The sequence below is a fragment of the Microtus oregoni genome, unplaced genomic scaffold (assembly GCF_018167655.1).
Source record: "Microtus oregoni isolate MIOR12 unplaced genomic scaffold, Mior012 000003F_ref0000135, whole genome shotgun sequence".
NCBI classification, from domain to species: domain Eukaryota; kingdom Metazoa; phylum Chordata; class Mammalia; order Rodentia; family Cricetidae; genus Microtus; species Microtus oregoni.
Genome location: NW_024543062.1, coordinates 4,683,545 through 4,711,505, shown reverse-complemented (window position 1 = coordinate 4,711,505; position 27,961 = coordinate 4,683,545). Strand labels below are relative to the sequence as shown.

Sequence of the window (27,961 nt, the reverse complement as noted above, 5' to 3'; positions counted from 1 at the left end):
TCTTACATGGCTTCGGTCCTGCTTCTGCTGCTCCCAGCAGCATGCCTGCAAGGTGGTGAGTGGTGGGAACCTCACTACTCTAGACTTAACCACAGGAGGAGTGAGTGGAGCTGGGAAGACTGGGCTGTCCTGTGGACAGGTGACTGCTAGAAGAACCAACCTGTCCTCTGAGCCACAAGAGAGAGCTCATCTTCAGAGTGGGTCCAGCTCAACTCTTCCTGTCTATCCTGTCCCCTACTGAACAGTGGGACAAGGGGATAGTCCTTCCCTAGTCTTACTCCTGCCTGTGGTGAAGACTCGGGAAGCTCTGGGGTGTCCTTTCCATCCCCTGCAGTGGTTTCAGATTCTTCCCCATCCTTCCCAGGGAACTCAGCAGGATCCAACAGAGGAAATACCTTTGGTGTCAACCAACCAGAACGCCTCTCTGGTGTCCAGGGCGGCTCCATCGAGATCCCCTTCTTCTTCTACTTCCCCTGGGAGTTGGCAAAGGATCCACAGATGAGGATTCTCTGGAAATGGCAGCGCTTCCATGGGGAATTTATCTACAACTCTTCCTCGGGTTTCATCCATGAGCATTTCAAGGACCGGCTCATCCTGAACTGGACACAGCCTCAGACATCCGGAGTCCTCAGAATCTTTGACTTGAAGGAGAAGGACCAGACAGTGTACTTCTGCCGAATTTGTCTGAAAACGACAAAAGGCATGGAGATTTTTCAGTCGATCAATGGGACCCAACTCACCATCACCCCTAGGAAGCACTTCCCAGGTCAGTCCTGTGTACCTGGCTTTTTTATACCATAGATGTCACTGGAGATCTTGCAAGTCTGATCCTTCCCAGATTCCTCTGGTGTGTTCTATCCACTCTCCAAAGCTCTACCTTTCTTTTCCCCATAATCACCTGCAAGACGTAGCATCTCTCTCAAAGCTGCCCCCTCATTGTGCCCTCCGATATCACCCCACTCCCGGGCCCCAGTTCTTCTCAGATGGCCCAGTCTCCTGCTCCTTTCTCCAAACTACATTACTACCCTGCCCACCCCACCCTCATTGCCAGAAATTCATGAGTACCTGATCTTTACAAAATGGAGCAGCCCTCACTTTGTGCTGTGCCAGGGTCTCCGTTAGATCTCAGCTCACATTATATCTCGCGCCTTCTGTCCCCCATGTATACCCACACTCCCCTGGGTCTCTGCCCCAGTTTCATTTTCCCCTCCCTCAGTTCCCTCTTCTCCCTCACGTTCTTACCATGATCAGGTCTCCTGGTTGCTTCACCTCCTCTGTGGCAGCTGTGATTTCAGCTTCCACACCGGGTGCACTCAGTCCCAGCCTAGTTACCCTGTGGGTGTTACCACGGCCACCTGTCACCACTGCTGGGCACTCTCATGGTCATTATACAGAGAGAGAGACATGGAGACCAGCAGAATTCAACCCCTGCCCCAGGTCATACTGGTGACCAACAGACCCCACAAAGACCCTTTACCTCCAAGCGTCTCTCAACTATAGACACATGGCCTCTGCTGAAGCTCACTATTTTTTGCCTCCCTTCTATCTTGATTTTGTGGAGCATATAAATATGATGTAAGCATATATGTATGTGTGTGCATGTGTGTCTTGTATGTTTGTGTGTGTGTACATATACCACATTTTTGTGCTTGGGAAGGCCAGAGTGCGGCACTGGGAATCCTCCTCTTGTAAGACAGACTTTATTCCCTTGAGGCAGGGTCTCTCACTGAACCTGGAGCTCACTGTTCTGGGCTAGGCTGAAGGGCTATGAAGCTGCATTGATCCTCTTGTCCCCATTTCCTATGGTGTTGAGGTTACAGGTGATCACATAGCCTGCCGTACAAAGAAAGTGTATGATACCCCAGGAAGGATCACCTAAGGTAAAAACCTAGAAGTAGAAACTGAAACAGAAGCCATGGAGGAGGGCTGTTTTCTGGGCTTGCTTAGCATGCTTTGATTATAGAATCCAGGAGTAACAGCCCAGACATGGCACCACACACAGTGAGCTGTGCCTTCCCACATCAATCAAATCAAGAAAATGTCCTACAGACTTGCCTATGGGCAATCTGATGAAGGCATTTTCTTAGTTGATGTCCCCTTCCCAGATAACTACAGCTTTGTCAAATTGATACAATAACTAACCAGAGCACAGGGCAAGTACTTTCTGGACTGAGCCATCTCCTCAGCTGCTGAACTGCCTTTTCTTCTCTCGGGACTGCACTTCCTTAGTGACTCTGAGCACTGCTTTCATAGTGTCCCATAGGTTTGAGTATGTTGTCCCATTATTTTCATTAAATTCAAGGAAGACTTTAATTTCTTTCTTGATTTCTTCCTTGACCCAGGTGTGGTTCAGTAGTTGACTATTCAGTTTCCATGAGTTTGTAGGCTTTCTGGAGGTAGGATTGTTGTTGAATTCTAACTTTAATCCATGGTGATCTGATATGACACAGGTGGACACTGATATTTTTTTGTATCTGTGGAGGTTTCCTTTGTTTCCGAGTATGTGGTCAATATTCGAGAAGGTTCCATGGGCTGCAGAGAAGAAGGTATATTCTTTCCTATTTGGGTGGAATGTTCTATAGATGTCTGTTAAGTCCATTTGCTTCATTACCTCCAGTAGTTCTAACCTTATCCATGACAGTGGCCGATGAGACTCTTTCCCTCTCATTACTCAACCCTGACATTTCCAACAACTTTGTTTTTTGTTTTGTTATTTTGAGACGTTCTGGGAAAGAAGGTAGTATGTAAGTATAGATATATGTACATATACACACACGTTTGCCTACACTTCCTGTTAAGATTGGGGCAACAAACGACGTTCGTTATATAAAAAATCCTGGAACTGAATAGTAATGATGGCTGCTCTGGCTCCACAAAATGGATGCACTGTAAGCCACTGGACCACATATTGCTAAGTTCAAATGATATATCATACATTACATACATTTATACCTGAGGCAGGGTCTCACTATGTAGCCCTAGCTGGCCCAGAACTTGCTATGTAGACTACACAGACCTTGAACTCAGAGATCTGCCTGTCTCTACCTCTCGAATGCTGGGATTAGAGGTTCCTCCACCAGTGAGATAAGAACTGATTTTTTAAGTGGGGTGGTGCAAACCTGTGATCCCAGTGGAAGGTGGAGGCGAAGAGATTAGGAATCTAAGGTCATTAGCTACACAGCAAATTCAAGGTCAGTCTGGGCTACGTGGACTCCATCTATAAATAAATGTTAAGAGCAGTGGCTTTGTGATTGTGAGGACCAAAATTCAAATCCCATCACCCACGGAGGAACCTGGATGTCCCTGCATATGCTGTGACACCAAGGAGGTGGAGGCAGGAGGATTGCAGAGTTTGTTGGCTTTGAGTTTACCTGAGGCATTAGCCCCCATTTCACAGAGAGAAGCTGCCCCTGAGGAAGAGATGGAGAATGTTGTAAGAGGACACAGAAGCCTCTTCTGTCCACACATGCATATTCATGTGCACATCTCTATCCTTTGTATGTGTGTGTTTGTGTGTGTGCTCATGTGCTTGTGTGTATAGGTACATGTATGTACACTCAGCAGACACATAATACACACACATAAAACAAATAGCAAAAAGATTTTAGTAGTACTTGATTAAATATTTCATACAATTTACAATGTATTTTCATCATATCTACATCAAAAGCAAGCAGCGTCTTCAACAATAGGTTCTTACCATCTAGCTGGGGTGGGCAACCAAGAGCAATCACAATACTCTGTGTGGGATTGGGGGCTCTGAACCACACTCACCGATAATGCCTTGGGAGGCAAACCATGCCAGGCACTGAGAATTTGTTCAATAACTCACGTCTAAGGAGCAGCCTTGTCCACCCTGGCAGGCTACTTCTGTTCTAACAAGGACTGTTACTAGAAAATGACTGTTTAGATCTGTGTGACTTAGAGATTGCTCTTTGTAAGGGATGACATGAGAGTCTGAGGATGTTCCTACCAGGAAGTAGAGTTGTCATTTTCACCCAATTCTCAGCCTCAGCATCTGTTCCCTTCTTCCTGTGTGAGCTTGTAAGAGCTGTTCCCCATCCCGCATCCCTCATATGAGACGAGATACCAGACAATGCAGTTCTATCGTCTAGGTCTGGAGTTAGACTCACTGCTCTAAAAAGAAGACAGTCAGGCCTCTAAATTATGCTTCTGGGCTATGCTGTTATCAGTCATTTTGATCCTGGTGTTGTGGGTCTTTCTCTGGGTTGCAGTTAATTATTTCTCCTGCTGCCCTTGAGAGTCCTGAACTAAAGTCATCAGTACCGAGGTGAAGGTGAGCATAGGAGGTAAGAATCTTTTATGTGGGGTAAAACCAGAGCAGCATCTTGGGCAGGTGATGCTCTATGCCTGGACCCGAAGCCCTGACTGGATGCCTGCTGATAAAGACAATTGCAGGAAGGCAGATCTCTGTGCTTACCTAGGACAGAGGAACAAGGCCTGGCAGTGGGAAACTGTTCTGAACTAGGGAATTCATTCCCAAATATGTAACAGAAGGGAAGCCAGCTACAGTGAAAAATCTACAGCAAAGGACAGCCACTTTATTCACAAAGCAAGAATGCAAAAGCCTTGCCTTTGGGTTTAGCCCTTAGGGGATCCCTTGGTTCTGATAAGTCTCTCCTGAAAAGATGACTGGGCAATTACTCTATGATGTCACAGCCTCCCTGCGCTCAGCTTGTCCAGATTGGAGGAGAAACAAGGAGGTCCAGTGACAACCCCCAACTCTGTATTTAGGATTTGACCCATCCTGACCTGAGGTTTAGGCCTAAATAGAAGACAAGACACAAGCACAGCTAAGCAGTCCCAGGTCCCGTGTGGCCCCGCCCACAGTGAGCCATCATCCTCTGTCTCAGTCTCTCCTGCAGGGTGATCAGAGGAGCTGTCAGAACTGTGTGAACTCTCTTTCTGGAGATCAGTTCTTTACTGGCTGGCTCTAAGCTTTGCCTTTTCCTTCTTCCAGTCCAGCTTGAGACTCCTTGGGTGTCTCCAGTTCCTTGGAGTCCATTGCTTCAGTGTCTGACGGCAAAGAGTGCTGCAGAGGCTTCTCTAGAATCTTCACTCCTACTGGGGAAGTTCATGCTCACTTCCTTCATTTCTTCCCAGCCCTCAGGACCACCTCTTTAAGCCCCAACACTGAAACTTCTGTATGAACCAAAAATACCCTCACAGCCACAGAAGGTCAGATGAGCAGAGAAAAACAGACCTTGCATCTGGGAATCAGATTTGGGGTAGGTGAGTTGAGTCCATTTACATTAAGTGATATTAATGACCCGTGGTTGCTATCTCCTGTTAATTTAGTTTTCATTGTTGGTTATATTAATTTGTGCATTTTATCTTCTTCAGAATTTGCTGTAATGAGATCATCAATGTCTGTGTTTTTGTTGGTGTAGCCATCTTCCTTGGTTTGGAGTTTCCTTCTAGTATTTTGTGTAGGGCTGGATTTGCTAGATATTGGTGAAATCTAGATTTGTCATGGAATATCTTGTTTTCTCATTTTATGGTGATTGACAGTTTTGCTGGGTGTAGTAATCTGTGCTGGCATCTGTGGTCCCTTAATGTCTGAATAATGCTTGACCATGACCTTCTGGCTTTCATCAATTCCAATGGGACATCAGGTATAATTCTGATAGGTCTACCTTTATATGTTTCTGGCCTTTTTCCTTTGCAGCACTTAATATTCTTTCTTTACTCTGTATGTTTAGTGTTTTGATTATTATGTGGCTAGAGGACTTTTTTTTTGATCCAGTTTGTTTGGTGTTATGTAAGCTTCTTGTGTCTTCATAGTCATATCTTTCTTTAGGTAGGGAAAGTTTTCTTCTATGATTTTGTTAAATAAATTTCTGTGCCTTTGAGTTGAATTTCTTCTCCTTCTTTTATGCCTATTATTCTAAGATTTGGCTTTTTAATGGTGTCCCATATTTCCTAGATATTTTGGGTTAAGCTTTTGTTAGATTGAATGCTTTCTTTAACTGATGAGTCTATTTCCTCTATTGCATCTTCAGCACTTGAGATTCTCTCTTCCATCTCTTGTATTCTGCTGCTCACGCTTGCATTTGTGGTTTCTGCTCTTTTTCTCATGATTTTTGGTTCTATAATTTCTTCAGCTTCTGTTTTCTTTATTGTTTCTATTTCAGTTTTCAAGTTCTGAATTGTTTCTTTTATATGTTTTATTTATTTTGGGGGGTTTCTTTAAGTGATTTGCTGAATCTTCCAATTTTTTCTTTGTCTTTTCCTCAATTTCTTTTAGGGAATTTCTCATTTCATCTCTAAAAGTTTCAAACATTTTCTTGAAGTTATTTTTTAAGTCATCTTATTCTGGTTCATTCATTTCTGATTGTTCAGGTCTTGCTGTTGAGGGGGTCTTTAGGTTTCACTGGTATTGTGTTCTTCTTTGGGTGTAGCATGTAAACTTACTTTTCTATTCATTTTTTCCTCAAATAGGTGTGGTTGAGGCTGTCTAAGATTCTGTTGAATAATCTTCTAGGTATCAGTGAATCCAAAGCTCAGATAGTTGTTCCTTGTGGTACAGTCAGTGTCACAGTTCTAGTTACCCCTATGGTTATTCAGTGTTCCTGGAGATTGATCAGCACTCCTTGCTTTACTCTGCTCCCTTGCAGTTTGCTGTCTTGGGCCTACTTTGGCCTAGGTTGCTGGCTTTGCCTAGTTTCTATAAATCCTGGTCTGAATCCCCTTCTGCAGAACTCCCTGGCTTGGAGTTGAACCTGTTCTGGTGAAGATCACTGGCTCTGGATATGGTCACTGGCTCAATTCTGATCCACCAGTGTCCCGGGACTGGGTAGGCTCCAGGAACTGGATTTACTTCTGGCTTCTTCTCCAGGTGGAGCTATTTGCTCTCTGTCCTAGGTAGCTGGTTCTGTCCCACTCTGGTTCTGATGGAGATGCTAACTCTGAGTCGGGTTGCTGCTCAATACTGATCCGCAATGTCTCAGGGCTGGGTTGCCTTCTGGGACTGCATTTGCTCCTGGCCCCTGCTCCCCAAGCATTGACAATTCTTCATATACATTCAGAGGCTAGAGGAAACACTCAGGAGCCGTTCCCTTATTTTCTCAGACAGGGTCACTCACTAGCTTCAAGTTTGCCAAATAGACTAGGCTGGTTAATCAGTGAGCCCCAGGGACATGCCTATCTCAGCCTTTTTTTACTGGGACACAGCTCAGTCAACTCTGTTTGGTGCAGAACTAAATATACATAAACAGACTAACTTTAACTCACATAGATCTGCCTGCCTCTGTGATGAAGAAAGATCAGTGGTTAATTAATAAAGAAACTACTTGGCCTGATAGGTTAGAACACAGGTGGGTGGAGTAAACAGAACAGAATGCTGGGAGGAAGAGGAAGTGAGCTCAGATGCCATGCCTCCCCTCTCCAGGGCAGACGTGATGAAGCAAGCCGCCAGGTCAGACATGCTGAATCTTTCCCAGTAAGACTGGTGCTACACAGATTACTAAATATGGGTTAAGCAAGATAAGTCACCACCTCATGGTGCTACACACATTAATAGAAATGGGCCAAGCGGTATTTATATGAATACAGTTTTTGTGTTGTTATTTTGGGGCATAAGCTAGCCAGGTGGCTGGGATCTGGGTGGCAGGAATGCAGCCCACAGCTCCTTCAACACCTTTGCCTCTAGGGCTAAGATTAAAGAACATTCTCAGCTCTCCAGGCTCTTCAAATGGATTCTAGGGATGAACTCGGGGTCTAAGTTCCCAAGAGCAACACGATACAGACAGAGACATCTGCTTATTCCATTCATTTATGGCCAAAACAACTGTATTTTTATAGCTTAATTATCTGTGACTAAATGTAAATCTAAGGACACACAGCCAGGAGAGGTGGAGGGCGTGCACTGAGCTTGCTCTCCTGGAGTCTCAGCCTTCAGCATGTGGTCCCCTCTGTGAATTTCTAACAGCTGCTCCCCATCCCACCTCCCAAGAGGAGACAAGATGTGACACTCCCCCCATCCCTCCTCATCCAGGGAGGATCTGCTCACTCCTCATCTCTCCCCAGCAGTCAGAACCACCATGCAGAGCCCCTCCATCATCACCTCTGCAGTCACCACGGCTGGACTGGAGGACACAGAGGACCAGAGGAATCCTTCAGTTGTGAACCTGGGAGCCACGGTCGGGGTGGTGGTGGCCACGGCTGTGCTCATAACCCCCGTCTATGTGATGCTGATCTTCCTCTGGTGGAAGAAAAGGTGAGTGGTCCAGGACAGGCTCTCACCTGAGCTTACCTCTGAGTTTTCTCAGTTGTAGGACATGGAGATAGGTAAATGCATTAGTCAGGGTTCTCTAGGGTCACAGAATTTATGGAATGAATATATTTATAAATATATGGTGAAATATATTTTTGAACATATAATAAATATATGAAAATTTATTGGAATGACTTATGGCTGACGTCCAACAGTGACTAACTGTGTATGGTAAGATCAACAACCTAGTAGTTGCTTAGCCCCAGGGGCTACCTGCTCATTTGGAAAGAGCTATACCTGCTAAACAAAGCCTGAGGTAAAGCAGCCTTCAGGGACAGCATCTCACGGGAGGTGAGACCGTGAAAAGAGAGAACTGCCTATGTTGGGGATATGGTATCAACACAGAAAATAAGACAACGGTGTTCAATAGACCACAGGCAAAAAGACAATGGCTGGGAAGAGCCTACACTAAGGGAGGTAAAATATTTGTACTCTAAAAACAACACACTGCTGAGAGAAATTACAGAGCAGCCAGGAGACGGCTCAGTTGGTAAAGTGCTTGCCCCATTAACACAAGGACCTGGGTTCCATCCCCAGGATTCACAGATAAAGTTGACTACATTGGCAGACACTGGAAGAGACATAGGATCCATGAGGATCACTGTGCTGCCAAGCTTTCCCAATCAGTGAACCCCAATCAAGGGCAGACCTGTCCCCAAAGCTATAGAGGACAGCTCCTGCAGGATGATTCCCAAGGATATACCTCTACCACCCACATGTGTGCACATCTGCAAATCTACACATACATATATGTACTTCACAAAATAAATTAATAAAAAGTAGGAAAATACTGAAATATGTAAGAATATTTGCATAATGGAAAATGTTATTTTATGCGATAACTCCTTACGATGAGAAACAGTCTAAAAAGTCAATAAGTGCCTATTCAAATCCCAACTGCCTTTTTGTAAAGACAAATGTTTTGTCTTCTAAAATCAGAAGGATTCTAAAAAACAAATATGGGAACACAGTAGGGGACACCCTAATTCCAGCATTGGAAAGTGCAAGGGGGAATTAAGAGTTCAAGCTAAACTGAAGCTACATAGAAAGTTGAATGTCAGCCTGGCTTCCACAAGAGCTTGGTTACACATAAAATAAAAATAAAGTGTGGACTGGATTTAGAGCAGACTTAAATCCATGGTAAGTAGACTACAGGACAGGAGCAGAGATGAGCAGATAGTGGAGTATATTGGAAAGCCCAGAAATTCAGACTAAAACTTTGGTTTTCAGAAGGGCTCAGCCTAGAAATGGATAAGAAGAGCAGGTGAGAGGTGGAGAGCAGCAGTCTGTGGGGCAGCAGAAGTCTGACTGGGATTTGAACCCTGAGACTGAATCTGCAGGGTGCAGCGCTGCACTAACAGGGAAGCCAGGGAGACAGGTTGCAGGGAGACAAAAGGGAGGCCTGGTGAGTGCAGAGCAGGGAGAACAGGGAAGGGACATGAGTTCAAGGCAGGGGAAGAAGCAAAGGGAGAAGGGCATGGACAAGGGGCAGTGGACAGGAGAGCTGTCCTCTGATTGGCTGTGTTGTGCAAAGGACAGCTGAGGACTGGCCTCAGGTCCTGCGGACTCTCAGATCTGTCCCTGATTGGCTGCTACAGAGCTGTTTGCTGCCCTGAGCTCCTAATGTTGAACACAGAGAACAGCTGAGAGGCAGACAGAGGATCAGCATGGCTCCCACACTGACACTGGTTCTTCTCCTACAGGCCAGCAGACTAAAGCTGAAACCCCAGCCAGGTGAGCTGCTGTCATTCCAAGGAGCAGGTGAGGGGCTGCTTGAGGAAGTTTGTTATGAGAGGCATGAAAGGGAGCTAGAGAGATGGTTGAGTTAGAAACCCTTGCACACTGGTAGGAGGACCTGTGTCTCACTGGGAGAACCCACACTATAAACCAGGAGAGTGACTGAAATATGTAATTCCTCTTTGGACAAGAAAGAGACAGAAGCGTGGAGCTGTCTGTCCAGCTAGACTAGCAAAATTGCTGAGTTCCAAGTCAATGAGAGACTAGGTCATAAAAAAATAATGTGGATTCTTCAATGGGATAAATCAAGGTCGTGGCGTTTTCAAAGTTTATTTTTAATGAAGGGTTTGAAAATTACATATTAATGGACAAAAAAATGGGGAGGAGAGAGAGAGAGAGAGCTCTGTGGGAGAAGATGTCTGCAGCCAAGACCAATGACCTGTGTTCATTTGGGGGACCTAAATGGGGCAAATAGAAAACTGACTATGGAAATCTGTCCTCTCCTTCTTAGGCACAGCACTGTCTGTTAGTCCCCAACTACCAGAAAACCAGGGGCCAGCATCGCACACCAGGGGGGTGAGTTTGTATCAAAGTAGGATTTGCTGGCCACACATCCTGCATCTCAAGCCCATCCCTTACCATGGCCTGGGAATCAGAGAGCAGGGCTGCTGGCCTGTGCTGTGAAACATCTGTCCATGGACAGGATCAAAAGAGAACCCCACTCCTGCCATGTGCGCTCTGACTTCCTTTCCTCAGAACCCAGTCAATTTGTCTTCTCTGGTCCTGGGAACCAACTGTGCTGTTTCCTATCTGTCCATGGAATTAATAACACTTTTTAATAAATATTCTACTCCCCAGACTTGATCTCATGGCTCTCTTAGCGCTGCCCCCCCCCCAAGACCTTAGAGAGTAGCAGATTGTGTCCAGGAGCAGGGACACAGAGAGAAGCAGGTAACAAGGTCCACACTGAGAACCACTGCATGAGAACTCTGTTCCTCTCTCCCGTTCTCCCTGGACACTGACATCTCAGCCACAACCCTAGGCCCCTCCATGCCCCTCCTCAGGTGACAGACCATGGCTTGCTTGGGTCCCATGCTGTGCTTCCTTTCCTCACAGGCCATCTACAAACACTCACTTTCCTGATTTCCTACCCTGTGGATATTCTGTCCTCTGGGGTCTCCCATACTCCAAGATTTCCATCCCAAGACAAGGTTGTCTTAACGTTTGATAGTCAGTGGGTCAGCGTCTACCAAAGAGCATGCTGGGACACAACGACAGCATCCACACTGACCATTAAGAATGAAATCCAGGTTGCTCTCACAGCCAAAGGAGGTGCAAGGGCACTGTAGCAGTGTGACTGTAGTTGGCCCCCATATGCCCATAGGGAGTGGCACTATTCAGAGGCATAGCTTTGGTGGAGTAGGTGTGGCCTTGTTGGAGGAAATGTGTCGTTGCGGAGGTGGTCTCTCAGTTCTCCTATTCTCAGGGTAGATACAGTTCACTTCCTTTTGCCTGTGAATTCAGATGGATAACTGTCAGCACCTACTCCAGCACCATGTTTGCCAGCAGGCTACCATGACTGAGCTAGTCACCCCGCCACTCACTGGGCTTTGGACACAGTAAAGTGTCTCCTCTTGGGGCTCCCCTCTACAGAGGTGCAGGGAGGTGCTCACACTGAGGGTGGACAGCACAGAAGGAAGATGAAGATGATGATGTCATCCTTGGTGAGAAAGAAGGGTTCAGATGGGGGCTGAGCAACTGTGTTACTGTAATGTCCTAGCTGCAGCCTGAGTGTCCTGTCTACACCACAGGTCATCATCTTACCCTCTCTAGGATCCGCTCAACTCTCTCGGGACCCAGTCTGGGCAGCTACACTGGGTTCCTTCTGGGCACTCTTAGATGTCACTGGGGATAAAAATTCAAGGAATAGGAGAATGGATAGTGTGACAGATGGATGGACAGATGGACAGTTTTCATCTATGAGTTGTCTGCTGGGGTGGGGCCAATCTGCCCTTCAATGTGTTATTTGAGGGAAGTTTCTGGAATTGGATGGCTCCGGCAGAAGCAGGAAGGGTTGAGTCTATTCTCTGCCATCACTCTCATGGGAAAACACAGCTGGGTATAAAATCAGGGTCTGAATGCTGGGGACACGATCAGGAACTGGAGTCTGAGAGTCACAGAGGCTGGCCTGGGGAGGCCGTGTTTACTCAGGATGAGGACTGGGTAAACATGTGGGGCACATCAGCTATGGATGTCTCCCTGCATGACGTGTCTGTGCCTGTATTCAGCTGCACATGTGTGCATGTGTGAGCTCACCTATGTGGAGGCCAGCGGACAAACTCAGGTGTTACTACTCAGGACATATTCCATCTTGAATTTCTTTGTTTGTTTGCTTGGTTGGTTTTTATGAGACAAAATATACATACCCATTGCTGGGCTGGAACTTGATAAATAGACCAGGACAGCCTCAAACACACTGAGATCCACTCGTGTTTGCCCCTGACTCTGCCTCCCCAAAGCTGGAATTAAAGGCATGGACTACCATTCCTAGCCCACTTTAAGTTTTAACTTTTAATATTACACGTATTTATTCTGTGGATGCAGGGCACACCTGTACTACAGCCTGAGCAGCAGCTAGGTTCTAACACTGCAGTCTGACACTCCCCGTGGTCACCTGTATGCGAAAGCCCCATGTGTGCACCCCACAGCCCCAGGCCGCTCTTCCACAGAAAGTGCCCAGCCCCTATGAAAGTGTCATGGCTCCAGCGCCCAGTCCCTGCTGTCAGGGGAAATGTGGTTGTCACTGCAGGAGACTGATTACAGCATCCTGGACAGAAACCATCCCACAGCAGGGTCCTATGGGGATCAAACTGAGTCTAGGACTTGTAACAACAGAGCCCATGATTTGAGATTCAGGGGCCAGCAGGTGGCAGCAGTGAGGTTGAGCATCTATAGACCACACCAGAACCTGCTCTATAAAAATGCTGGACTTAGCCAGGCAGTAATGGCACATACGTTTAGTTCCAGCACTAGGGAGGCAGAGAGAGGTGGATCTCTGTGAATTCGAAGGCAGCCTGGTGGTCTACAGAGTAAATTCTAAGGCAGGTGCCAAAGCTACAGAGAAACCCTGTCTCAAAAATAAACAAACAAAAATGCTGGAGTCCAGCAGCTGACGTAGGTCAGGCCTAATGAGGGCAACCCCTGCTAGAGACTCTGCAATTGGGTGACTTTTACCCATAGATACCAGACAGTAGGGCAAGACCAGATGAAGCCTGGAAGTGAAGCTTGGTTCCTGCATCTGCACAGACATTTGGAGCCCTAGAACCCTGGACCTACAGGAGAAGGACTAGACCACGTATTTCTGTAAACACAACAGAGGCTTGTAGACTTGGTGGTTGATTGATGGGACCCAACTTCCCATCACCCATGGTGAGCCACCCTGGTTGTGGTTTGAGGCCTCTGGCTTCCCTGTTCCATTGATGTCACCTCAGGCTCCCAATCCCTTCTCCCCTTCCCCATTGTCACCTCTCCACACAGGCCCAAAGGCTCTTCAGAACAATGTCCCCATTTTCATGACATGGCTGCTGTGTCTTCTGATCCTGGCCACTCCTCGGTAGCAGAAGTAACTGCAGTCCCATGCACTGGGAGTACTGAGACCCGGCCTGGGCACTGTGTTGCTGTTACCCATGCTTCTTTCACAAGGTCCTGCAGGAGCTGGGACTCTAAGCTTCGCTGTTGCTCACAACCTTTCTCTGGCCGTGTTTACTCAAAATGAGGACTCGGTCAGAAGGTGTTGGATGATCAGCTGTGAGAGGTGCCTTGCATGATAGTGTATATGTGTGTAAGAGAGTGTGAGTGTGCACACATGTGTACACATGCATGCACACGCATGCAAGTTTATGCTCATGCATGTGGAGACTAGAGAGCAACACTCGGCTTTACTACTCCAGACACCGTATACCTTGGACATTTTGTTTTGTTAGTTGGTTTTGCTTATTTGTTTGTTTTGTTTATTCCTTTCTTATATTTTATCAATCTGGTTTTTATGGTTCTGTTGTGTTTTAGTTTGATTTGTTGAGACAAGGTCTCATTATGAAATCCTGGATGGAACTCAATACACTACCAGGCTAGATTCACGCTAACATGTCCACTTGCCTCTGAGTCCCAATGCTAGAAAGAAGGTGTGTGCCACCAAGGCACAAAGGGACACGATGGGGGTACACCTGTCACTCAGAACATGGGAGGGCAGAGAGGAGGTTCTGTAAGAGTTCAAATCATCCTTGGTTTCATAACAAGTACAAGGCTCAGCCTGGGCTGCATGAGACCCCATCCAATGGGGGGGGCTTTCTGACAGGGACAATAGGCCCAGTCCCCTCTCCTGACCGATGGTCCATTTCGGGCTAAATCATTCCAAAGGTTCTGTGCTCTGCATCTCCAAGGACTGGGTGACGGACACAGAAGTGCGTCCATGTGCAGCTGACAGCGAGGCCATGAGAATGAGGTCCATGACCATGAGAGCTCAGGTCAAGGGATCAGAGGACCATGGGGACTGTGAGGAAGGCAGAGAAAGCAGACATGACAGAGGGCGGCTGCATAGTCACCTGAGGAAAGCATGGAGAAGGCAGTCAATGTCAGGGAATCTAAGGGAATGGGAAGTCACCGCTGTCCACGTCACTCAGGGAGAATGATGCTACTTCCTCTAATACAATCATGTCTTCCTGCCCTTCAAGGAACTGAGAGCATCTTGCATGGGGAAGGGTGGGATGACCTCCTACAGAAGCAGCCCTTTGGCCACCACAGCCACTGCCCCCACATCTCACGACTGCTCTAATCATGGACCAGCTGTGTCCAGTCTCAGAGATGTCCCAGGCGATGTCATGAGTCACATATTGCTGCTCTGAGCCTTCTTTTCCCACTGCATCCAAAGAGGCTCTAGAACAGACAGAGCTAGAAGGAATCACTCAAGTGTTTTGTGGGAACAGCCTCCCTGGAGCATAGCAGCATTTCCATGTCTGTCAGCAGAGTTCAGAGACTGCACTGAGCAGGCAGCCAGAAGTCAGTGTGGAGTGGAGGAATACAAGAACTCGATGGTACTGAATTCCAGTCACCTGCCGTGTGGCAGTCATGTGACCTGTGCCAGTCTTCTCTGACCCTTGGTTTCCTCCTCTGAGTGTGTGTTAAGGGTGGTGGGAGGCAAAAAGGCTCATTCAGAAGCTGGAGTGGCTCTGGAGTCGCTGTCGAGGTGAAGCAGACAAGTCTATAACTTTCCCGGAAGCACAGGAATATTCCAGACTCAGCGGCAGCGAGCAGCCAGGGCGAGAGTGTCCACTGGGCCTTAGTTTTCCAGGGCTGCTGTGAGGAGTCCCTGACAGGCAGCAAGAGTGCAAAGAGCAGACGATGGTGGGGGCACCAAGCTAGGGCTGGGACTGAATGTGTTTCCTCATCACCTCCTGCCTCGCTATGTCTGGTGAGCAGAAAATGAACAATCCCTTAACAGTGATTATGAGAGAGAGAGAGAACCAACATGAGGGAGACATAAGAGACATAATGAGAAACAGACTGGGGGGAGGGCAGGAGTGGAGGAAATGGGAGCTGAGGAAACAGTGATTGCAGCTGCATAGGGAATGGGAAAGACTGGATGAGACAGGAGGTCAAGGTTGAAGAGAGGAGAGCCCGGCCTGCAGAGGTTAAGGCTGCATCTTCCAGAAAAAAAAAAATGGGGGCTGGGCTCAAGGCCCAAGGGTGGATCTTTTGCAACACGGGAAAGAAGAAGCCAGAATGATAAAGGAAGTTGCTGGCCACAAGGAGGTGGAGATGGGGAGGTCCTGCCCCCACTCAGTCCTCCACATGAGAAGACCCAGGGAATGTCGGTCACTTTACCTTGATTCTCTCCTAACTTCTGAGCACCCAGGGTTCCTCCACGGGGCCTCCTCTCCTTCCTGATGGCTCTGCTGGTCTCACTTCCCGGAGGAATTCCGGACATGGCTTCGGTCCTGCTTCTGCTGCTCCCAGCAGCCTGCCTGCAAGCTGGTGAGTGGTGGGAACCTCACTAGTGGTGACCTAATCACAGGAGGGGTGAGTGGGGCTGGGAAGAGTGGGCTGTCCTGTGGACAGGTGACTGCTAGAAGAACCAACCTGTCCTCTGAGCCACAAGATAGAGCTTATCTTCAGAGTGGGTCCAGCTCAACTCTTCCTGTCTATCCTGTCCCCTACTGGACAGTGGGACATGGGAAAAGTCCTTCTCTAGTCCTACTCCTGCCTGTAGTGGAGACTCGGGAAGCTCTGGGGTGTCCTTTCCATCCCCTGCAATGGTTTCAGATTCTTCCCCAACCTTCCCAGGGAACTCAGCAGGATCCAACAGAGTAAATACCTTTGGTGTCAACCAACCAGCACGCCTCTCTGGTGTGCAGGGCGGCTCCATCGAGATCCCCTTCTCCTTCTACTTCCCCTGGGAGTTGGCAAAGGATCCACAGATGAGGATTCTCTGGAGATGGCAGCACTTCCATGGGGAATATATCTACAACTCTTCCTCGGGTTTCATCCATGAGCATTTCAAGGACCGGCTCATCCTGAACTGGACACAGCCTCAGACATCCGGAGTCCTCAGAATCCTAGACTTGAAGGAGCAGGACCAGACAGTGTACATCTGCCGAGTTTATTTGAACACAAAACATGGCATAGAGCAGTGGCAGCCAATTGGTGGGACCCGACTCACCATCACCCGTAGAGAGGACATCCCAGGTCAGTCCTGTGTTCCTGGCTTTTTTATACCATAGATGTCATTGGAGATCTTACAAGTCTGATCCTTCCCAGATTCCTCTGGTGTGTTCTATCCACTCTCCAGAGCTCTACATTTCTTTTCCCCATAATCACCTGCAAGCCTTAGCATCTCTCTCAAAGCTACGCCCTCATTGTGCCCTCTACAGAAGGTGCCTTCTGGCCCCCATGTATACCCCTCCTCCTCTGGGTCCCTGCCCCAGTTTCTTTTTCCCCTCCCTCAGTTCCCTCTTCTCCCTCACGTTCTCACCATGACCAGGTCTTCTGGTCGCTTCCCCTCCGCTGTGGCAGCTGTGACTTCAGCCTCCACTCAGTCCCAGCCTAGTCACCGTGTAGGTGTTACCACGGCCACCTGTCACCACTGCTGGGCCCTCTCATGGTCATTATACAGGGAGAGAGACATGGAGACCAGCAGAATTCAACCCCTGCCCCAGGTCATGCTGGGGACCAAGAGACCCCACATGGACCATTTACCTCCAAGCGTCTCTCAACTATAGACACATGGCCTTTGCTGGAGTTCGCTCAATTTTTTGCCTCCTTCTATCTTGATTTTGTGGAGCATGTAAATATGGTGTAAGCAAATATGTATGTGTGTGCATGTGTGTCTTGTATGTTTGTGTGTGTGTACATATACCACATTTTTGTGCTTGGGAAGGCCAGAGTGAGGCACTGGGAATCCTCCTCTAGTAAGACCGACTTTATTCCCTTGAGGCAGGGTCTCTCACTGAACCTGGAGCTCACTGTTCTGGGCTAGGCTGAAGGGCTAAGAAGCTGCATTGATTCTCTTGTCCCCATCTCCTGTGGTGTTGAGGTTAAGGGGCTCACATGGCCTATCTTACAAAGAAAGTGTGTGATATCTCAGGAAAGAACACCTAAGGTAGGAACCTGGAAGAGGAACTGATGCAGAAGCCGTGGAGGAGGGCTGCTTACTGGTTTGCGTTCTGGGCTTGCTCAGCCTGCTTTGATTAAGGCATCCAGGACCACCATTCCAGACATGGTACCATCAGAGTGAGCTGGACCCTCCCACATCAATCAAATAAAGAAAATGTCCTTCAGACTTGCCTATGGGCAATCTGATGGAGGCATTTTCTCAGCTGCGGTTCCCTTCCCAGATAACTACAGCTTTGTCAAATTGACACAATAACTAACCAGGGCACAGGGCAAGTGCTTTCTGGACTGAGCCATCTCCACAGTTGCTGACCTGCCTTTTCTCCTCTCGGGACTACACTTTCTTAGTGACTCTAACCTTATCCATGACAGTGGCTGATGGGACTCTTTCCTTCTCAGTCATTACTCAACCACTGTGTTTCCAACAACTGTGTTTTTTGTTTTGTTATTTTGGGACATTTTGGGAAAGAAGGTAGTATATAAGTATAGATATATACATGTTTGCCTACACTTCCTGTTAAGATTGGGGCAACAAGGGAAATTCTTTATATAAAAAATCCTGGAACTGAATAGTAATGATGGCTGCTCTGGCTCCACAAAATGGATGCACTGTAAGCCACTGGACCACATAATGCTAAATTCAAATGTACATTACATACATTTATACTTGAGGTAGGGTCTCACTACGTAGCCCGAGCTGGCCCAAAACTTGCTATGTAGACTACACTGACCTAGAAATCACAGAGATCTGCAGGTCTCTGCCTCCTCTCGAATGCTGGGATTAGAGGTTGCTCCACCAGTGAGATAAGAACTGTTTTTTAAGTCGGGAGGTGCAAACCTGTGATCCCAGTGGAAGGTGGAGGCAAAGAGATCAGGAGTCTAAGGTCATTAGCTACACAGCAAATGCAAGGTCAGTCTGGGCTACATGGACTCCATCTATAAATAAATGTTAAGAGCAGTGGCGTTGTGATTGTGAGGACCAAAGTTCAAATCCCATCACCCACGGAGGAAGCTGGGTGTCCCTGCATATGCTGTGACACCAAGGAGGTGGAGGCAGGAGGATTGCAGAGTTTGTTGGATTTCAGTCTAGCTGATGCTTGAGCCCCCATTTCACAGAGAGAAGCTGCCCCCGAGGAAGAGATGGAGAATGTTATAAGAGGACACAGAAGCCTCTTCTGTCCACACATGCATGTTCAGGTGCACATCTCTATCCTCTGTGTATGTGTGTGTGCGCTCACGTGCTTGTGTGTATAGGTGCATGTAGCGACACTCAGCATACACATACTACATACACATTAAACAAATGGCAGAAAGATTTTAGTTGTATTTGATTAAATATTTCATACAATTTACAATGTATTTTCATATCTACATCAAAAAAGCAGCAACTTGTGCAATAGGTTGTTACCATCTACCTGTGGTGGGCAACCAAGAGCAATGCCAATAGTCTGTGTGGGATTGGGGGCTCTGAACCACACTCACTGATAAGGCACAGGGAGGCAAGCCTTGCCTGGCACTGAGAATTTGTTCAATAACTCACGTCTAAGGAGCAGCCTTGTCCACCCTGGCAGGCTACTTCTGTTCTAACAAGGATTGTTACTAGAAAATGACTGTTTGATCTGTGTGACTTAGAGATTGATCCTTGTTAGGGATGAAATGAACGTCTGAGGACATTCCTACCAGGAAATAGAGTTGTCATTTTCACCCAATTCTCAGCCTCAGCATCTGTTCCCTTCTTCCTGTGTGAGCTTCTAAGAGCTACTCCCCATCCCGCATCCCTCAATGGAGACGAGATACCAGACAATGCAGTTCTATGATCTAGGTCTGGAGTTAGACTTATTGCTCTAAGCAAAGAAAACAGCTAGGCCTCTCTTAGATTATTGCTTTTGGGCTATGCTGTCATCACTCGTTGTGATCCTGATGTTGTGGGTCTTTCTCTGGGTTGCAGTTAATTATTTCTCCTGCTGCCCTTGAGAGTCCTGAACTAAATTCATCAGTTAACTGAGGTGAAGGTGAGCTTAGGAGGTAAGAATCTTTTATGTGGGGTAAAACAAGAGCAGCAGCTTGGGCAGGTGATGCTCTATGTCTGGACCCTAAGCCCTGACCAAATGCCTGCTGATAAAGACAATTGCAGGAAGGCAGATCTCTGCGCTTACCTAAGAGAGAGGAACAGGCCTGGCAGTGGGAAACTGTTCTGAACTAGGGAATTAACTCCCAAATATGTAACAGGAGGGAAGCCAGCTACAGCGAAAAATCTACAGCAAAGGACAGCCACTTTATTCACAATGCAAGAATGCAAAAGCCTTGCCTTTGGGTTTAGCCCTTAGGGGATCCCTTGGTTCTGATAAGTCTCTCCTGAAAAGATGATTGGGCAATTACTCTATGATGTCACAGCCTCCCAGCGCTCAGCTTGACCAGATTGGAGGAGAAACAAGAAGGTCCAGTGACAACCCCCAACTCTGTATTTAGGATTTGACCCATCCTGACCTGAGGTTTAGGACTAAATAGAAGACAAGACACAAGCACAGCTAAGCAGTCCCAGGTCCCGTGTGGCCCCGCCCACAGTGAGCCATCATCCTCTGTCTCCAGTCTCTCCTGCAAGGTGATCTGAGGAGCTGTCAGAACTGTGTGAACTCTCTTTCTGGGAGATCAGTTCTTTACTGGCTGGCTCCAAGCTTTGCCTTTTCCTTCTCCCAGCTTGAGACTCCTTGGGTGATTCCAGTTCCTTGGAGTCCCTTGCTTCAGTGTCTGATAGCAAAGAGTGCTGCAGAGGCTTCTCTAGAATCTTCACTCCTACTGGGGAAGTTCATGCTGATTTCCTTCATCTCTTCCCAGCCCCCAGGACCACCTCTGCAAGCCCCACCACTGCAACTTCTGCACACACCAAAAATACCCTCACGTCCACAGAAAGTCAGATGAGCGAAGAAAGTCAGACCCTGGATCTGGGAACCAGTGTTGGGGTGGCAGTGGCTGCTGCTGTACTCCTGGCTGGGGTTTTGGGATTGATGGTGTTCCTCAGGTGGAAGAGGAGGAAAGGTGAGTGTCCAGACTGCATCCCCATCACACTTCCTGAATGTTTCCACAGGAAAATCTGCACCAGAGTCATCGAAGGGGATGGTTGACAGCTCAGATCCTAGGGCTCAGGTGATGGCTCAGTCAGTAAAGTACTTGCCGCGCAAGCTTGAGGATCTGTCACCACAATCCTTATAGTCCCAGTGCTGAGCAGGGGGGACAAGATCATCCCCGAGGCTGATGACTAGTCACACTAGCCTAATTGTTGGGCTTCGGTTCCCAGTGAGAGACCCTGTCTTTAAAAACAGCAAAGTGGACAGCTTTTGAGGAGTTAAGGGTGGCTTCCTGCCTCCCCAGGGCAGATCCCTGATGACCTCCTGAGTCCAGAGTCAGGCTCTGAGGCTTCTGCTTAGAGTAGCTGGGGTCTTTTGTTGCTGTTGTTTCAGTTTGGTTGACTGCAGGCCTGCACTGCTAACCCCACTAGGAATCTGCTTTAAGCTGGTTCTCCAAGTGAGACCTCTGAGGGTTCAGTTTGTGAACCTCACAGTCCAGTCCAAACTCAGTTCTTCTCTGTTGACTCAGCCATTTCGTCATCAGAGGACAAAGGGCCTGCCCAGGAGGAGCCAGGGAAAGGGAAAGCAGAAGGGATTGGATTGTTATTTTAGAAGGAGCTGTGGTGTTGACAGACATGGTCAGAGGAGAGACGGGAGAATAGAGGAGCTCTCAAAGGAAGAAAAATTACATACAGTGTCAAAGAATAAATAATGACAGCCAGAGGCAGTGAGGTGGCTCAGGACGTCAAGACACTGGAAATTCTAAAACACACAGGGCATAAGGAAAGAACTCGGTCCTGTATGTTGTCCTCTGACATACACATACCATAGCCTGTGCACATTCACATACATGGTGAACATATATATATAACACAATTAAGAATAAAAACAATGACTGCCACTGTGGTCCACACCTCAGTCTGTGCACCTGGGAGGGGGGTGGCAGGAGGATCATGACTCCATGAAAATTCATCTCAACTTCTCCCTCTCCTGTCAACAGAATAGTCCGGTAATTGCTGAGAGTCATGTAGGACACTCTCTGGCCTTCTAGGAAAAAAATACCATGTCAGGAACTCTTGAGTAGTGTGGTGCTGGTGGAGGAAGCAGGAGATGACAGGGAGAACCTTGTAAGTCAGGTCCCAAGCATCTAATAACAGAGGCAAAGGGATGGGCAAAGGGAGACCAGCTTCTGGAACAGGAGCAGCAGAAGAGAAGAGAGAGGCAGAGAGAGACAGAGACAGAGACAGAGAGCAGGGCAGAGAAACAGAAAGAGAGAGAGAAAAGAAGAGATGGGAGATGAGCAAGGCCCACTTTATAAACGGGAACTTAGCCAAGGTACACAGGAGAACTTGTTAGTGGTTGCACTGAGAACATATCCTGTCTGAACCTCAGGGGCCATTACAGATGCCTGAATAATAACAGTGATGTTGTTGAATGACAGAGGAAGTGGGTGAGTAGGAAAAATCTCATTCTGAAAATGGAAAAATTAATTAAGATGTCTATATTAGGTGGTTGGAGAGATGGCTCAGTGGTTAAGAGCACTGGATACTGTTGGGGGAAGGGTCGCTTCTTCATCCCGACTGCCTAGTCATGAAAACCACTCAAAAAACATATTATTTTCAATACTGTTTGGCCAATAGCTTAAGCATATTTCTGGCAAAACTCATATCCTAAACTAACCCATCTCTATTATTCTGTATATCACCACATGATTGTGGCTTACCAGATAAAATTCCCAGTGTCGGCCTCAGGTGGAGGATTCGTGGCTTCTCTCTGACTCTGCCCTTCTTCCTACCAGCCTTCAGTCCAATCCTCCCTGCCTAGCTCTGCTCCGCCCCTCCCTGCTCTGCTATAGGCTCAAAGCAGTTTCTTTATTCACAGTAATCACAGCATACAGAGGGAAATCCCACATCAACTCCCCATTTCTATTTAAATAAAAAGGAAGGCTTTAACTTTTAACATAGTAAAATGACATATAACAAAACAGGTATCAAGCAAGAATTACAGTTACAATATTTATATCTATTTTATCTTTTATCATAATTAAGGAAAACTATAACTATAACCATTTATTCTTCAACTCAATCAAAGTGTCCAGAAGGTTACCATATTATGTAAGTCAGCAGGAAGTACATTGTAAGCAACTGCCAAAACTCTAGAATTGACATAGACATCTCACTGCTTGAACAGTCACCCAAAGTTCTTCTGTATCATTGGAGCATCCATCTTTAGCCTACAGGCCCATAGTAACCAGCAGACTCTTTTACAAAGCAGGAAATTTCAAAGACAGTTCCACCTATGCTGGCAGTTTGTCCATCATATTTGTGTGTGTGTGTGTGTGTGTGTGTGTGTGTGTGTGCGTGTGTGTGTGTCCTGCAGAATGTCTAGCAGACTCATTCATGATGCAGGAACCCTGAAGGATTATCTCACCTTTAGGCAAGTTTAGCAGTCATTTCTCTGTGGGTCCATCATATCCAGTTTATAAAGCAGTCCAGGCAAGAGCAGTTTCTTGCCATATGGTCAACTGACTCCGTAAGGAGCCTCTTCAATGCCCATCATCTCTTGAAGTAGCTTGGTGTTGCCAGGAGCAGATATATCTCACACTCATAAAAAGTCTTAAGTTCTTAAACATTTTAAATGCCATATTCTGAAGGTCTCTGAAAGATTTGAAGAATACCTATCTACGTGAAATATATCTCTATACATCTAGAAAATCTAACTAACACGACTACAAGCTTGACTATTATAGATGATTATCTATTAACCTTTATTCTTAATTATACATTACATTTTTAAATGAACTACCCAATCACAATACCTTAAGCAAGAACAGAAATATATATATGTGTAACACAATTGATCTTAAATTTCTATCAATAACTAAGATCCATACCAATGCAAATCTCTATAGCAGGATACTCTTGCAGAGGACTGAGGTTTGATTCCCAGCACCCACACGATGGCTCACAGGCTCCTGTAACTCCTGTTCCAGGGGATCTGACGCCCTCCTCTGACTGCCACAGGGACCAGGAACACTCATGGCAAACACAAACAGGCAAACATTCACACAATAAAAATAATTAAAGATTTTTTTAAAAAGGTGTTTATACAACAAAAATTGAATTCAATACAATTCCCATCTAAATGACAATGATAGTTAGGCAAAAACAGCTTATCCTCTGCAATTCAGATGCCTTCTCAAAGACAAAACAAGACAAAATGAGATAAACAACAACAGAAATGAAATGATCGATAATGGAGCACTCCACTGCCTGATCCCAGAGTTTATTCAAAGTTGCAATAGGAGGCTGGAGGGATGGCTCAGCAGTTAAGAGCACTGAATGCTCTTGCAGAGAACCTGAGTTTACTCCCAGCACCCACACCAGGCAGTTTACAACCGCCTGTAACTCCATTTCTAGGCTTATCAGGAGCTCTTTCATGAATCCACAGACATCTGCTCTCATGTGCATCTACCCTAAAACAGACATACAAAATTTAAAATTCTAGAAAAAAATACAGTAGGTAAAGCAGTATGAAATAAATTACAAAGATAAAAGGCTAGACTAGCCCTCCGAGGGTAAAAAGTTTCAGTGTCCACTCCTGTGAACCAGATGATGGAGGGAAGCAACACCTACAAGATGCCCTCCACCTCCACACAAACTGTGGCACAGCCCCAGCCCCATAATAAATGAGTGACAATAAAACGCTATAGTAATTAAAACAGCACGGTATGCACCAAGACACATAGACAAGTAGAGTAAATTACAATCCAGGAGGAGGCGGTTCCTAAGGGCACAAAAAGGAAAAGGGGAGAACACAGAGTAGACAAGCAGGTGCAGGGTCAGGGGGAACTCAAGGTTGGTGAAGGAACAAAGGAGACAGGGGTGGGGCCTGGACCTGGCAGGGATTTGGGGGAGGGGTTGCTGTGTGGGACAGCAGCCCAGCAGAGGTAGTCCAGGCTCTTCTCTGGCTGTCTGGGGTGGTCTCTTTGCTCCCCTGTCCTCTGAAGGTTCTGAACATAGAGGACAGCTGAGGGGCAGATGGACGATCAGCACGGATGTCACACTGACACTGTTTCTTCCCCCACAGGCCAGAGGACTGAAGCTGAAACCCCAGCCAGGTGAGCGTCATCCTGTCCTCTGCAGGAGCAGCCAGTGCTCTTGCCCACTGAGCCATCTCTCCAGCCCCTTCAAATGGCATTAGAAGAACAATGGAGAACCACACACAGGGCTCTGCACATCTCCCCTCCCCTGACTCATCCTGTCTGCTTCCTTCATGTCCTCCATGACGCCATGCTCTTCAGGGCCACCAGCTTCACACACTGACAAGGGGTGCAGCAGAGTCTCAGGGAGTCTCCTTCCAGAACAGCCCCCACCCCAGGCCTCATGGGGTCTTTCTCCTTCTCTCCTTCCATTGCCTAGGCTTCCCTCTCTGTGGCTCTGGATCCTCTCAGCCTTGAACATCGGCCTGGATTCCACCAGCTCTCCCATCTTTCCCTTTCTTCCCTCTGTCGTTCTCTGTGGTCAGTGAGCCCCGCTCCCCAGGAATCCTTTGTTCTAGGTCTTCCACATCTTTTGCCCTTTTCTCTTCACCTCCCAACCTCTCTGCCCTTCTCTCCTGTCTTTTCTTTTCCTTACTGCACATGGCCTGCTCTGAGCCTTCTAATTTTTTTCTGAGAAAGGGTCTCAGATTGGCCTGGCTGGCCTTGAACTCACTGTGAAGCCAAGGATGACCTTGAACTTCTGATCTTTTCACCTCCACCTCCCAACTGTTGGAATGACAGGCATCACACCACACCCGGTTTATGAGGGGCTGGAGATGGAATCCAGGACCTTGTCAATTAACACAAGCACTCTGAGAGCAACACTGCATCCCCAGCTCCTCCCTCTTTCCTCTCCCTGTGGCTTCTTCGGCCAGATGCCCTTCCTCCAGTCTGATCTCAGGTCCCTTCTTCCGTGAACTTAGCCTGAGCACCTACCCAGTAGATCTGAAACTTTCTTGCCTTCTAGTTTTAATCAAGGTGATGAAAGAGGATACTGTTAGAGTGTGTGTGTGTGTGTGTGTGTGTGTGTGTGTGTGTGCATAAGTGTGTGTGTTCTCAGGAGTTTTATAGTCATACCTTTTAAATGATTATTTTTATTCCATTTGACTTATTTGTGTGCATGTGTATGTGGATATGAGTTTCACATGGCACACACGTGGAAGACGAAGGACACCTTCTGAAAGTTGTCTTTCCTTCTACATGTGGCTCCCTAAGATGAGACCAGGTTGTCAGTCTCCTCCCCCCCCCCCCCCACACACACCTGCTTCTCTCTCTTCGTTTTTCAAGACAGGGATTGTCTGTAGCTTGATGCCTGTCGTGTAACTCTCTCTAATAGCAAAAGCTGGCCTCAAACTCACTGAGATCCGTCTGCCTCTGCCTCCTAAATGCTGGGAATATAGGCGTGTCCACCACAGTCTGGCTCGGGTTGTCAGTCTTAACCGTATGGCCTTACCTCCTAAGTCATTTCACCAGACCCCACTTGGGTTTTGGGTTTTTGTTGTTGTTATTGTTTGGGTTTTTGTATTATTTGTTTTGAGACAGGGTCTCACACTGGTTTGGAACTCGTCAACTAGACCTGGATAGATGACCAGTGAACATCAGGAGTTCCTCTGTCTCCACTTCCTGAGCACTGAGAAGACAAGCATGCACTACCACCATGCCCAGTCCTGTGTGTGTTATTACATATTTCTGTGTGTGTGTAGGTGCAGTGTCCTGGAACTCACTTTGTAGACCAAGTTGGCCTCAGACTAACAGAGAATCACCTGCCTATACTTCCTGAGTGCTAGATTCAAAGGCATGCACCACTATTGCCTGGCTGTGCCAAGCATTTTTAACATGAGTTTTTGGGGATCTAAATTTGGGTCTTCAAGTTTGGGAAGCAGGCCCTTAGGCAACTGAACCATCTCTCCAGCCTCCACTTCATCTTCTGAGACAGGGTCTTTCACTGAATCTAGAGCTCATCTGTTAGTCCAGGATGGCCTGTGAACTCCAGGGACTTCTCTGCCTGTCTCTGCTTCTCCAGAATCCAGTTTTATGTGGGTGCCGGGGTCTGAGGTCAGGACGTCATGTTTATGTGACAAGTACTTTATTAACTGGGCCATCTCTCCAGCCCAGCACCTAATGTCTTAATTCTTTCTTGCCCAGCCTCTAATCTGTTGCCCATCTTGTTCTCATGCAGGGAACTCATTGAAATTGAGAAATGTGAGCAAGTTGAGCCCAAAGGTAAATTCTGCCAGCTTCCTGCCTTCTTCTCCGAAGACCCCACACTTAGACAAACATTCCCTCAGTGTTTTCACCTGTCCCTCCCTCACCCTGTCCCTTCCTCACTCTGTCCCTCCCTCACCCTGTCCCTCCTTCCCCCTGTCCCTCCCTCACCCTGTCCCTCCCATGGAACCAAGGTCCTCACCTCATGCTTAGAACTCCCAGCCATCTGTCTCCCTTCCCGTCACACACCTTGACTTCAACACTCCATGTTTCTTTTTCTCTAGGACGATATAAGGACCCCAATGAGAACCCCAAGGTAAGCAATTCAGACTCAGGTCTGAAGGAGTTAAGGGGTCTTGATGGAGGCAGAAGGTTGGAGGTCAGAGGTGTGGGGGGACAGTCAGGCTGCAGCTGCTGCTTTATGGAGCCTCAGCTGCACTGCTGCTATCTAATGCCCTGTCCCCACCCCTGCAGGACAACAACATCGTGTATGCCTCCATTGCCCTCTCAAGCCCGACCTCCCCAGGAACACCAGCCTGCCCGCCTGTCCATGAGAACCCCCAGGAAGAGACTGTATACTCCACCGTGAAGACCAAATGAGCGGGTCTGGGTGACCATCTCGGAGTCACCTGTGCTTCTAGTAGGAAGACTCCCAGCTTCCTCTGATACCACAGTCAGACGCTCACGGGTCACAGATACCCGTGGCCAGGACGGAAATTCAGAGTCAGGGATTTGAACTTAGAGAAACTGAGAAACGCATTTTCCTGTTTTAGCTTCTAGGCCTTTTTCATACAAATAAACAGATCCACAGAATTTGTCTAAATAAATTTAATTAAGGGTCACTAGTAGTGGGCCCTCTTAGACTCCCCCTCTATCACTTTTTTCTAACTGCGCAAGGCAGGGGATGCTTCAAAAGCTGGCAGCTGTCCACACGATGTACACCCACATCTG

At 47.3% G+C, this 27,961-nt stretch overlaps 2 protein-coding genes across 2 annotated transcripts; both read left to right on the top strand.

The window, feature by feature from the left end:
- Positions 1-6: 6 nt before the first annotated feature.
- On the top strand, positions 7-10,012 carry LOC121445882 (paired immunoglobulin-like type 2 receptor beta-2). Its single transcript, XM_041648047.1, has 4 exons — positions 7-55; positions 365-775; positions 8,053-8,239; positions 10,000-10,012. Exons 1-4 carry the CDS (start codon positions 7-9, stop codon positions 10,010-10,012), a joined length of 660 nt encoding a protein of 219 aa, XP_041503981.1.
- A 5,963-nt stretch (positions 10,013-15,975) lies between these two features.
- On the top strand, positions 15,976-27,693 carry LOC121446558 (paired immunoglobulin-like type 2 receptor alpha). The gene is made up of 7 exons (XM_041649243.1): positions 15,976-16,063; positions 16,373-16,778; positions 20,541-20,734; positions 24,853-24,883; positions 26,985-27,028; positions 27,295-27,326; positions 27,485-27,693. Exons 1-7 carry the CDS (start codon positions 15,976-15,978, stop codon positions 27,608-27,610), a joined length of 921 nt encoding a protein of 306 aa, XP_041505177.1. The 3' UTR covers positions 27,611-27,693.
- The last annotated feature ends 268 nt before the right edge of the window (positions 27,694-27,961 follow it).

What these genes read in the sequence shown, in the direction of transcription:
- LOC121445882 (XM_041648047.1), top strand. Translation starts at nt 7, where the DNA reads ATGGCTTCGGTCCTGCTTCTGCTGCTCCCAGCAGCATGCCTGCAAGGT. An exon ending in AGCAGCATGCCTGCAAGGTG is followed by an intron (nt 56 to 364) that starts GTGAGTGGTGGG and finishes CATCCTTCCCAG; the next exon opens with GGAACTCAGCAGGATCCAAC. An exon ending in GCACTTCCCAGGTCAGTCCT is followed by an intron (nt 776 to 8,052) that starts GTGTACCTGGCT and finishes TCTCCCCAGCAG; the next exon opens with TCAGAACCACCATGCAGAGC.
- LOC121446558 (XM_041649243.1), top strand. Translation starts at nt 15,976, where the DNA reads ATGGCTCTGCTGGTCTCACTTCCCGGAGGAATTCCGGACATGGCTTCG. An exon ending in GAAGCTGAAACCCCAGCCAG is followed by an intron (nt 24,884 to 26,984) that starts GTGAGCGTCATC and finishes GTTCTCATGCAG; the next exon opens with GGAACTCATTGAAATTGAGA. An exon ending in TGAGCAAGTTGAGCCCAAAG is followed by an intron (nt 27,029 to 27,294) that starts GTAAATTCTGCC and finishes CTTTTTCTCTAG; the next exon opens with GACGATATAAGGACCCCAAT.